The 13,071-nt window shown below is 47.1% G+C and overlaps 1 protein-coding gene across 1 annotated transcript in view; it reads right to left on the bottom strand.

Annotated features, from left to right (window-relative positions):
- The window catches only part of LOC129146207 (zinc finger protein 39-like), a 33,042-nt gene extending 20,191 nt beyond the window's left edge, over positions 1-12,851 (bottom strand). Inside the window, exons 1-4 of the mRNA XM_054697773.1 lie at positions 12,816-12,851; positions 11,720-11,956; positions 3,887-4,049; positions 3,551-3,642 (exon numbers count right to left, since the gene is read on the bottom strand). Of these exons, the coding sequence (XP_054553748.1) occupies positions 3,551-3,642; positions 3,887-4,049; positions 11,720-11,860 (396 nt within the window). The 5' untranslated portion in view covers positions 11,861-11,956; positions 12,816-12,851. The remainder of the gene's footprint in view (positions 1-3,550; positions 3,643-3,886; positions 4,050-11,719; positions 11,957-12,815) is intronic.
- Between the last annotated feature and the right edge of the window lie 220 nt (positions 12,852-13,071).

Raw genomic sequence — 13,071 nt, 5'->3', positions numbered from 1 at the left:
TGAGGTAACACTTACTGGAAAAAGCTTTCCCACACCCTTCACATTCATAGGTTTTCTCTCCAGTGTGAATTATCTGATGGTGACTGAGGGATGATTTCCAGAGGAAAGTCTTCCTACACTTTTGACATTCATAAGACTTCTCTCCAGTGTGACTTCTCTGATGGAGACTGAGGGATGACTTACTAGAAAAAGCTTTCCCACACTCATCACAATAATAGGGTTTCTCTCCAGTGTGACTTCTCTGATGTTTATTGAGGGATGATTTCCATTGAAAAGTCTTACTACACTCTTGACATTCATAAGGCTTCTCTCCAGTGTGAATTCTCTTATGCTCACTGAGGTAACACTTACTGGAAAAACCTTTCCCATACCCTTCACATTCATAGCATTTCTCTCCAGTGTGAGTCCTCTCATGTAGGACAAGAAGTGACTTACGGGAGAACACTTTCCTGCACGCCTGACATTCATAGGATTTCTCCTTTGTATGAGTTCTCTGATGGACACTAAAAGCAGGTTTCCGCCTGAAAGTTTTCTTACACACCTGACACGGGTAGCGCTTCACTCCCGTTTGAGACTGTGGATGTAAAGTGAGGGCAGTCTTCCATGAGTAAGTTTTCACGTAATCATTAGAGCCAAACAACTTCACTGCAGTGAGATTTCTCTGGTATCCCCTCTGTAAGGAAATCTCAGCGGTGCCCCCACACTCATCAGGTTGATCGTCTGCTTGTGTTTTCTGATGTTCAGTCAGAACAGAGGTTTTAGAGGCCGCTTCACCATATCTCTTATATCCCAAATTATTCTTTCCTAACTGGATACTCTCACACGGATAGGCGTGAAATGTGTTTCTGAGACTGGCCCCACTTTCACAACATTTCTGCTGCTCATGTTCAACATACCTAGGAGGATTCAAATGCACTGGAGTCATCTCCACAGCTCTCCCCTTTTCATTACAACTGCAAGGAGTCTGTCCTCCTTGGGTTTTGTCTCGGACAACGAAAGCTACCTCATCACGGGTGTCCCTGCACTCATTGCATTTACGGGCAATCCCTTCCAGAAGGGCTCCTCTAGGTGTAAATACTGTTTCTTCACTCACAACTTTTCCTTGTTCACGAAATTCAAAAGGCTGTTGAAAGTTCTGAATCACCTGGTGACTAAGGTGCTCAGGATACTTGATGGGTTCCCTCATTCTACTAAAGACCTCCTCGTTCTCTCCAGCATGCCCTTCATGAGGCTAACCAGGGATCATCATGGTCCTATGTATAGTAAAGTTCTTAGGCATCATCGCTGAATTCTTTTCATTTTTGATACTATGGTTCAAACAATGACTTGAGTGCAAATTGCTTTTTTCCATTAAGTCAGTTCTCTCGTTGGATGGAATTTTGCTGCTGTTGGTAAGAACTTGCCACACATGTCTGCCCTGATTTGCAGGGCTGTCCTGAGTCAGGTGATCCACATTATGGACATCTAAAGTGAGATAAAAATGACCATGTCTCTAAAAAGTAAGCATTCTGAGTGAATACTACTAAGCGGCACAGAAGTTCCTATATTACAACATAATTTACAGGTATTGATTTTCTGATTCATGCTTTTTGCCTGTAGTAAATTATGGGGAGAATAGATTTTTGGTATTTTTTACTTTAGCATAGGAGATCTGGGGTGTAGGCCAGAGGTGCAGGAGTGGGGGTGCAGTAGGGGAGCGTGCTGTAGGGGAGTGTGTTGATCAGAACAGGCGGACTGAATGAAATACACTGTTGAGGGGAGTTGCGGGTAAGAAAGGAGAGGTTTGCTGTGCCAAAGTCGGTGAACTCCTTCACTGTGGATCAAACTCAGGCCATTATAGTGACAGCTAAGAGACTTAATCCCTAGGCCTCCAGGGAGGCCCCAATTAACAGATTTTCTAATGCCAAACCAGGATAACAAAGCAGTAAATCTAATTTCACAATGGTTTTATAAAATCATAAATATTTGGTAAATATAGTCTTTTAACTAGAGTTGTCGATTTCAACCAGAAGCATTTCACCCAACATAGATCCTACACACTTTCTTTCTTAGACTGACCTTGTGCAACTCTTGAGGGTACTTTCTGAATTACCAAGCCCTGCAGAGGCCATGACTTTCCCAGAAACCTGTGGACTGAGAGACCCAGTCATTGCCCAGGCACTTTAAGCAAGAGGCCTGCTGAGACTCAAGGACTCTGCTTCTCCATTTCCTTAGTTCTTCTTTCGACTCTGGCCTGGGCCACGGTCACAGTCACCGGCAGAGGTTCTCAGAGGCATGTGCTTCCCTCCACGGAAGAGACCAGTCAGTTCATATTTAAATATATCACATAAGGCTCAGAATCCTAATACTTGCAGCAAACTCCACCTCATAATTGTGTCCCACATTCCTGCTAAGCGATAGGAAAAAAGTTCTGCATACATCCTGTGCTATCAGCGTTAAAGTCTTTTCTCACATCCTTCTGAGAGCAACACCCTGGTGTTCTCAATGCACTCCCTGAAACCTGTGTTTCTGCTTTGTTCATAGCAGCTCCAGTTTCTATGTCGTGTGTGACTCTCAGCTACATCACACTGTCGTCGATTCCTTTACTTTCCGCCCAACGATTCCCACGAGAAGGTGGAATTGCACAGGTCACACTGCTCCTCAAGGTATGAGCCCCCAACCTGAAACTCTTGGTGCCATGGCTTTAGAAACCACCACCTCAGGTTCCCCCTCCCATGTCACAGAACATCCCTTCCAATGCTGAACAATTCTGGGTCCTCCTCAGCCTCACAATTACTATGAGGGTGGTCACAAGGCTTGCCCCTGAAACACTACTCATGTTCTAAATAACTCTCCACTCAACGCCTCTCTATCCTTTTTGAGTTAGTCACCAGCTCAGTGACATCTCCAGTAGCAATACATAGACTCTATCCCAGACTGCAGAGGAAACTATAGATATGACATGTCAGTGCAACCCATTCACCTCACCTGAGCTCTGAAAGAAAAGAATTAATCTCTGTAATGATGCGTATGGAGCACACACAAAAACAACATCCTCCACTTTGTTTCACTCATGCTGGTCAAAGATCCTCTGTGGCTTTACCTCTCTATTAATAAATGTATTTATTACATATTCTTTCCTCACAGAGTATATAACTTTAGAATGTAAAGATCATTTCTGTGAGTACTGTTGCTCTCCCCTCTCATAGAAAATTTACCACTGGCTAAACTTCCCATGAACACACAGAATAAAAAATTCCTGAACAGGTACCTAAAGAAAACAGTCTATGAGAATACACTAAGAGAGAGAATAGAGATATGTGATTACTGCAGAATCATCCCCATGTGTCAGAGACTGCATACTGGTTTAAGAACATAGACAACCATTATTAAAAGAGCAGGACAAAATTCACAAGAGAGTATTATTTGGAAACTGAATAAAGAATCAGTTTGATATATGCAGACACACTCTCCAAGATTGGACACTGGAAAAGCACCTCAGTGTGGCCAATATCACTGGCCACACTCCCAGTCTCCTCTCAGGCTCCCGACCTGGCAAGCACTGACTAACCTGAGAGGTCCTGTTTGGGGGATTGTCCACAGTCCACGGCTGTAATCCCTGCTCCGACCTGATGCTCTCCTCAGGATCGGTAACACAGTGCCCTGTGATGAGAAACAGTGTTGGTCTTCAATCAAGTTCAACTTCAGTCTTTGAAAACTAACAAAAGCAAAGTGAAGAGTGTGCAAAAGAGGCCAATCTGAATCTTTCCAAACGAAAACCGAAACACCCACAATGCACACTGCCTGCCATGTTCAACCTCACCAACACTCAGTTTCATAAGCAAGCGCACACTTATCCGTGCAGAAGACAGCATTGCACTAGAGTGTTACACTGGAGCTTCCTCACCTAGGGACACCAGGTGATTGCAGGTCTCCAGCATCACATCCCGGTACAGGGTCCTCTGAGCTTCAGTCAGGTACCGCCACTCCTGCCACGTGAAGTTCACAGCCACATCTTCAAAGGACACCGTCCCTTCTGAGGGAACATTTCTCATCTCAGGGCCGCGAGCCTGGGTCAGACAGAGCAAGTGCAAACACATCTTATTTTGTGGGTCTTCGGTCCTGTATAGAATTCGTAGTTGAAAGAGCCTCGCCTCTACATTCACCCCTTTGGTCCTACAAGTAGAACTATAGCTTACCTTATATATTTGGAAGTGTCTATGATTCTAAGAATAAAAGGATGAATAAAATTGGCTCCTTGAGGAGCTGATAGCCTGGCTGGCAGTTGTAACAGACATATATCCGGACTCATGTGCTAAAAGAGCTTCATAACAAATGAAAAACATGTGCAACTTTGTGCCAATATTTTACTCCCGTGACCTCAAAGCCTGGTATCTCAAACTCACAGTAAACAAAAACTGAACCCGAAACGAGGATGTTCAAGCAATGAGGTGGGAAAAAGCAAAGGTAAGAGATGTTCAACTACAAGCAAGTATAAAACAGAGATGCACTATGGGGGGTGGAGGGATTAGGGTTAAAATAAGGAGGGTGGGATGTATGGGGACTATAACCAAGATGAAAATGCATAACTCATGCAGAAATAAAAAATGATGTAAAATACATATAAAGTAAAATTTTAAGAAAAGATGTTCAGCTGACAAAGTCAGAAGAAGACAGAACAGGTCATCACTTCTGAAATGGAAGGACAAAGGGGAGGAGAACTTGGTAATAACTTGGTGGCTGAGGTACGAGGAATGTTTTCCTAATATGCTGTCCACATGATGGGCTGGTAGACACTGGAATTCCACACGCAACTGGACATGTGTCTGATAGATCAGGAAGTCTAAGCTGAAAACAGAAATTTGGTTATCAGGGCCTCCCTGGTGGCACAAGAGTTTAAGTCTCAGCACTATGAAGCTATCGGCAGCTGCTGCAGCACGAATTCGATCCCCAACCAGGGAGCTATCCACAAGGCGCAGCAGATATCTCCTATCTCCCCACTGCTCCCCTCAGCAGTGTATTTCAGTCAGTCTGCCTGTTCTGTTCCCCGCTCTGTCTCTGGTGAATCCTCTCACCCCCTGCACCTGTGGCCTACACCCGAGCATTTATATGCATACATAAAATAAATATTAAAGAAAAGAAAGAATTTGGGAATCTCCAGGATATTATTGATAGTTTTCATCACCGTAGGGGAGAACACGGTGACCAGAACAAAAGGTATCGAAAGAAGAGGAAAAACAACTAGAAGAGACAAATATTTCTTTTGGAGAAAGAAATGAAAGAGTTTTGAAAAATAAGACACACGGTATAAGAAAACAAACATCTTAAGAAATCCGTAAATTTATTCCATCTTTTCCTTTCCTGTGTAGTAAATCCTGTGCACCTCTACATACATATAGAATAGGAACCCATTACAATAAATTTCCATATATTAGCTAAAAAAGGATTCAGAGGATTTTTCCTTAACACAAAACAAGTCCTTGACAGCCACAGGCGACATCAACATTCCCAGTGAGAGAAGGACTAACAAAGACGCTCAGTGTCCCCTAATCACAATGGGTTTGGGTGACGCTACGTAACAACAACAAAAAGACAACATACATAAAAATGGTCCTAACTAGTTATAATTCATTCTTGGAAAACTAATGAAAGCCACAGTAAAGCGACTCTGGAAAGGAAAACCCAGTGAGCAGACTATGAGTATAACACACACCCGTGTTCACACACACAGGAGCTCCTGTACGCTGCCAGTGAAATGACAAAACAGTAAGCAACGCATGTAGCGGAACCAAGGGCAGAGACTCGCTGGGATAAAGAAACCCGGAGGGTTAAACAATGAATTAAACAAATGCAAAGACACAACAGCATCCAGGACACGATGAGCCTGCTGCACTGACAGCAACTCTCGCAAGGTAACCCGGCACATCCCAGTTCTAGGAAAACAAAAATGCATTTATTTACAGGCTCATTGATTAAAACACTAATACGAGAAATAAAACAACAGCAGAGAGATGGTGGATGGCTCATTTCTGCACAGAGAAACTCACAGGGACCTCCGGCAGGCGTGGGCTTCAGGATGCCATAAAAGGACCGTATGACGAAATGGGACAATACAATCCCCTCGCACTTTCGACCCTGTTCAAAATGGAAATGTGCAGCCATGAGTAAAGGACTGGAATACACAGCTCTGCAAATCACATACCCAAGCGGGTCCTAAAACATGAACGTGCTCAATACGATCAGTCACGAAGGAAAAATGAATCAGAAGTACAAGAGATGAGATTTTACATCTGCTGGGATCGCAATGATTTAAAAAGAAAGAAAATAACAAGTACTGGCAAAAATTGGGACCTGGCTCCCTTGCGCACTGTTGGGGCAAACATAAATGATGCAGCCAGGAGGGAAGACAGGAAGGTGATTCTTGGGAAAAGGGAACTCAGAATGACAGGAGGACCCAACCCCACCTCGGGGTGTTCACCAATAGTAGGGAGAGCAGGAACAGGCAGAGATGTTTGCTCACCTACTGTCACTGCACCACCATTCATTACAGCCCAAAGCAAAATCAACCCAAGCCCCAGGTGATGGATTAATGGATAAATAAGACTGGAAAATACACATAAGAGATTATTAATGAGCCTCACAATGGAACTAAACAATGACACACACTACAATATGAATGCACTCCTGTACTATACCTATGAAATGACAAAACAGTTAACAATGCAATAAAATAAGAGATTCACCAAGAAAACAAGGTGTAATAAGACTCCATTCATACAGGTCTGAGTTGTCAAACTCTTGAAAACAGAAAGTAAATGGTGGACACAGGGGCTGAGGGACAGAGCAGTTGGGAGCAAGAGTTTAATGAGTACAGTATTTTATTACTGGGAAAAGAAAAAATCTGGAAGGTGGTGATGGCTGTATAACACTGGCAGATACTAAAAGCCAAAGAACACCACATGCAATAACAGCGAAAGGAGACTTTTTATTTTACATTTAAATAAAGGGTCAGGGGCTTTCCTGGTGGCTCAAAGGTAAAGACACTACCTATGGAGCTGTACCGCATCCACAGCAGCACGAGTTCAATCCCCAGCCAGACAGCTACACACATGGCATGGCAGACCTCTCCTGACTCGCCCACTGCTCCCCTCAGCAGTGTATTTCAATAGATTTGCCTGTTCTGCTCCCCACTCTGTCTCTGGAGAATCCTCCCCCCTCCCACACCTCTGGCCCATACCCCAGTTTTTGTATGCATAAATAAGTTCATCTTTTAAAATATGAATGAATGAATGAATAAATGGAGGGCCACGTTTTCTAGGAAAAGGAGAAAAAGAAGCAACAGTCATGCTGGGCAGAAGAGCAGCCACTGCTGCTCCCCACATTTGTACAAAGGTTTATAAAATGAAACACTTGCATGGTCACAGGTGACAGAAGAGCTGGTAAAATTAGGTTGCAAAATATATTCATTCCATCAATATTCTATAAACATCTATCAAAATTAAAAAAAATCTACCATTAACCGTAACTTCAGCAAGAATCATACGTATGACAAATGCAAACACACCAACTATACTCCAGACTCGATGACAGAAACATGAAGCTCTTTATTAAAAACTACATTGAGCATCACAGACATAAACTCCCAACCACCAAAGGTCAAATGATGAAAATGTGTGCTACCTGGTTTTACTCAGCGAGTGTCTGTGTCATGACCCTTGTTCAAACGTGTCCCACTGACCCCTGAGTACTTTCTCCCCCTGAACTCTGAGGTGTCACCACACCCTGGCCAGTTGGAGGCAGAAAAGGGAGCAACCTCATCACTGAGAAAACACATCCATCAGGTTTGGCCAAGAGTGAGAACTGTAATGTGAAAGAAAGTGAACACATGCACACACGTACGCACGCACGCATGGCGGTGCTGTTGTTAGCAACCATTAAGATATCAGGTAATATTGAAGAGTAACTTGCATTGGGTGAGACTAAACTCTGGAACAGAGAAATTCCTTTCTGTTGGCGGGAGACCTGGGCTGAGAAGGATCTAATTCCACACGGGAGGGCACAACACAGGACGAGGTTTGCATGTTGCATGAGCGGCAGGTGCCATCAGGACGGCTACAGGTGCAGTCAGGTGGGAGCCGAGCCTGTGGCAGTAGGACTGGGCAGAGGCCCACGCTCAAGTGTAACTGGCAGAAATGGCAAAACACAGTTGACTGACTCACTCAGGAGAAGTGCAGACTGAAGACGGGAGACCAGATCGGAACACAGGGACTAGCTACATTCAGAAGCACAAGATACTCAAGCATTCAGGGACACAGAAAAAAAATCATCAGAGAGACCATGACAGAAGCAAACACAAAGAAATATGCATCTTCCAAAACACCGAAGACAGAGGAAAACTCACCAACACATGCGACGAGGTCAACATTGCCCTGATCCCCCCCAAAGGAAGACAGCATAAAAGGGAAAAATAGACCACCACCACCAAAGAACAGAGAAGCGATAATCCTCAACAAATTCCAACCGACTTAATACAGCAACATGGAGTCTCCCTGGTGAAGCAAGGAGTTAAGGCAAAGCACTATGAAGCTATCCACAGCCCCTGCAGCATGAGTTCCATCCCCAGTCAGGGAACTCACCCACACGGCACACCTGACCTCTCCTGTCTCCTTGCTGTTCCCCTTAGTAGTGTATTTCACCAGATCTGCCTGTTTTGTTCCCCACTCTGTCTCTGGTCAATCCTCTCACCCACCACATGTCTGGCCTGTACCCCAGCTCTTATATGGATAAATAAATCAATCTATAAAATTCCAAATGGATTAAATATTTGGTGAAGTACTTGACAGAAAATATAGGGACACACTATGGACAGTTGCCCCAAAGTGCACTAGGGAACACAACCCCAACACCCAGGGAAACAAAAGCAAAAATCAACAAGTGGGACACCACTAAACCTAAAAGCTTTCATACCTTAAAAGAAACCAGCCCAAAACCTGAAAGGCAGTCTACAGAACAAAGAAAGAATCTGCATGCCACACATATGACAAGGGGTTCATTCCAAAATTTATAATATCCCCAAACAATGCGGGAAACCAACTGATGACTCAACTAAAAATGAACAAAGGGGGCCTCCCTGGTGACACAAGGGGTTGGGATGCAGCCTATGAAGCTCTTCACAGCCTCTGCAGCGAGAGTTTGATCCCTGGCCGGCAGGGAGCAACCCGCATTGCGCAGCAGACCTCTCATGACTCCCCACTGCTCCCTCATCAGTGTGTTTCAGTAAGTCTGCCTGTTCTGCTCCCCACTCTGTCTCTGGCGAATCCTCTCACCCTCTGCACCTCTCGCATGTACCCCAGTTCTTGTATGCATAAATGAATAAATCTTAATTAAAAAATGGACAAAGGAACTATATACACTCTTCTCTAGAGAGGGAATTCTGACATCCTACAGACAATTGGAATGTTCACCTTAACTTATTTTAAGAGAAATGTAAATTAAAAGCACACTTAGATGCCACCTCACACCTTGAGAAGGCCCAAATGAAAACGAATGGATTTATACAAAATGGGGAGTGAGGGGTGAGAATTTTATGGGGACTACAACGAAGATGTAAATGATTACACTGTGCAAAAATTAAAATGATGTAAAAATATGTAAAATAGTATTTAAAAAAGTGAAACACTAAAAAAAAAACAAATATGGAATGAACAACGCTGGAGAGGGCACAGAGAAAAGGGAGCTCTCACCCACGGCTGGTGGCCATGACAGTCAGAACAGACCCTGTGGATGAGGGTGCAGAGGTTTCTTAAAGAAATAAAAACGGAAATTCCATGTCATCTGCAATACTTCTACACACTATCCTCACGGGAAAACTCAAACACAAAAAGATTTATCCCGCCCATGAGCAGAGCAGCTCTGTTCCCAACTGCTCAGTCATGGCCCAATCTACATCCCTTCAGCAGGGGCGGGAAGGGTGAGGCACACGCAGGGGAGCACTGCAGGGCTGTGAGGAAGGAGCAAAGGGTCACACTGAGGCTAAAATGGGTCGGCAAGAAGGTGACAGTCTGTTTCTCTTTTTTAAAAAGGCTTATTTATTCATACATACTGGAGCTGGGATACAGGCCAGAGGTGCAGGGAGGAAAGTGAGAGGATTCACCAGAGACAGAGCAGGGAAAAGAACAGGCAGAGAGACCGAAATACACTGCCGAGGGACGCAGCAGGCCAGTCAGGTTTGCTGCGCCATGTGGGTAGCTCCCTGGCTGGCCGGGGGATGGAACTTGTGCTGCAGAGACTACAGACAGCCCCATCGGTTGCATCTCAACCCCTTGTGCCACCAGGGAGGCCCCGGGAGGTGCTATTCTTGAGAGAAATAAGCCAAAAAGTAAAGACACATATGAGATAGCTTCACTCATCTGTGGAAAATAAATACCCAAAAAATATTTACAGCCAAAATACTTGAATAAAACTTGAACAGGGTCATTTGAAGGTAAAGATGATCACCAGAGGGAACAGGGGAATGGGTGGAGAAGTTAGGGAGGGAGGCAGACAGGGGACTGGCCAGAGTGGTTTGGAAGAGGGGAAACAAGGGGTAGGGCAAGACCCATTAGGATTGTAGGAAAAAAAAACTTGCAACTATTTCAGCAAAAGGCTTTTAGTGCTACACATGTCAATGACATATCGAGGAGGGAAAATAAGTAAAAGAATAAGAAAAAAAAATTTAAGAAGCTTTAAAACAATTAAAAAAAAATGAAATTTCCCAAAGGTCACACATGGTGTTCTCAAACATGGCAGGAAATTTCGGAGAGTGTAACTGGACTGGAGAGCAACTTAGAGTGTAGTGAGTGTCACTAGAAATGCATTCAGACCACACCAAGGAGAAATGCGCAGGAGCAGTGGAAACAACGGCCAGAAAAAAAGACTCTGAATAGTCTACTGGGCACCTTCGGTTTGCAGGCCACCTGAGAGAAAGGCAGGGGCAGTTATGTAAGGATTCCCCACTGGACTCAACGGCACACATGCCAAGACTGATGCCTGCATGAAAGTCTCCGAGAGTTGTGCAGGACACAGTATATTTTAGCTACTGCACAAAAATCTTAAAAATTCACTTGGGGCCTCCTGGGGGGAGCAAGGGTTTGAGCGTTGGGTTGTGAAGCTGCCCCCAGCCTCTGCAGCGCCAGTTCAATCGCCAGCGAGGGTCCGACATGGCACACAGACCTCTCCTGCTGCACGCTGCTCCCCTCAGCAGTGTACTTTGGTCCTTCTGCCTGCTCTGCTCCCGGCTCTGGCGAATTCTCTCACCCTCCTGCGCTTTTGACTGTACCCAGTGCATGTATAAATAAATAAATCTTGAAAAAAAAATCAGTTGTCCTTTTTAAAAGACATGTGACTCCTTCACCCCCATTCTGCACTCAGGTCCTCCGGCCCCGTCCCCTCCTCCCTCACCCCGCACCTGACCAGCGCAGAGCTGGGAAGTGTTTCTCTCCAGCGGGGTGAAGAGCCACAGTCCACACCTTCAGTGTCATCAACCGCGACCCAGGTACAGACTCTGACTCAGCGCTGCATGAGCACCAGGGCAGAGCCCCATCTTCACACATGCTGGACATGTGAAGTGCCTGGATCTACGCCACATGTTTCCCTGGTGAGGAATGTGTCCCTGCAGAAAACTATGTTTCTAATGCACATGTCCGGTGATGAACTCACATAAAGTCAATGCACCACAAGCTAAAGCAAACACAGCACTCACCAGAGATTGACCCATTGTCGCTGCTCTCACAGATGCGCGAGGGCTCTGGAGGCAGGCGCTGGGAGAGGCGCTGGGGTCCAGCACAGAGGACGGAGGCAGCTGCACGGGGTCCAGGAGTCTCCTGTCCAGAGTCCGCCACATGCTGCCTGGAGACACCAGAGAGACACTGCGGGTGATGGCCGTGTGACACTTCTAGCAGGGGCAGGAGACGCCCCGCGAGTCCATGAGTGGCAGAACCTGGGTTGAAGGTTCACCATAAGTTAGTAAAAGGTGACACTTCCCACTGCCTGATCAACAGTCACGCCAAGAACAACCGTCTCAAAGCTGAGGAGTCACTTCAGAGTGTGGACACGATTTCCAACGAGACGACGCCCCGAACACACTGTTCTGCCAGGACACCCCGGCAGTGGCTCCGCGCCGCTTCCCGCCCTCCTCTCCGTGGACACCCCAACAGGGATGCAGTCCCCCCTGGGTGCGCACCTCCAGGAGGGATGCCAGAGTGCAGCAGCCAGCAGGACGCCGCCTGGGGGCGGGAATGCGGAAACGCGCCCGGAAATTCAGACAACAAGCCTCAAAGCCCCAGGAACCACCCCCCAACGCCCTGCAAACCCAGTTTCCCGGGACCTCCCCGCATCCACAGGGGCGCCTCCCCCTGGAAACCTGAGTGAAGTCACCCGCCCACCTTGGGTCCGTGAATCTGGCCCCGGGCGCAATACCCCCCCCAGAAACGCAGCCTGGTCTCCTCTCCCTCACCGCCCGACTTTTGGGGGGAACCAGAGGAGTCAGTGCGCATGCGCACAGCCGGACCCGTGCTTCCCCAGGGCCCCCGCCTCGGGGACCCCGTGCCCCGCCCCGGGAAGACCCCGGGCAGCGTCCGGGGTCAGGGCCGGGCGGCCGCGCCGGGGACACCCCGGAAAGGCCTGGACGTTCTCCCCAAACGCCCTGCCCCGCCCCCACGCGCGCTCCGGGGGGAATCGGCTCCAAAGCGCCCGACTCCACGCGGCCTGGGCCCCCGCTCGCCCGCGACCCCCGCCCCCCAACCTCCCGGCGTCTCCGCTCAACCGAGCCCGGCCTCCCGGGACAAACCCGCGCTCACCAAGGGGCGCCCCAGCGCTCGCGGAGGCGCCAGAACATTCGGGAGGACGGGGGCGGGGCCGCGCCTACGCAGATCGCGGAAGCCCCGCCCAGAAACCTCCGCGGGAACCACAGAGGCTGGAGACTACATTTCCCACAACCCCTTGCGCAGCCCGTCGGGCCGTCGTCGGGGTGGGGTTGCGGCCGGGAAGTGGGAGGAGAGGAGGTTGAGGAGAACCGGCAGTTGGGCGAGGCCCATGAAAACTGCAGGGCCCATA

Source organism: Talpa occidentalis, unplaced genomic scaffold (genome assembly GCF_014898055.3).
Source record: "Talpa occidentalis isolate TD23 unplaced genomic scaffold, MPIMG_talOcc4v2.1 talOcc4.18, whole genome shotgun sequence".
Taxonomy (NCBI): domain Eukaryota; kingdom Metazoa; phylum Chordata; class Mammalia; order Eulipotyphla; family Talpidae; genus Talpa; species Talpa occidentalis.
This window is presented reverse-complemented; position numbering and strand designations above follow the sequence as displayed.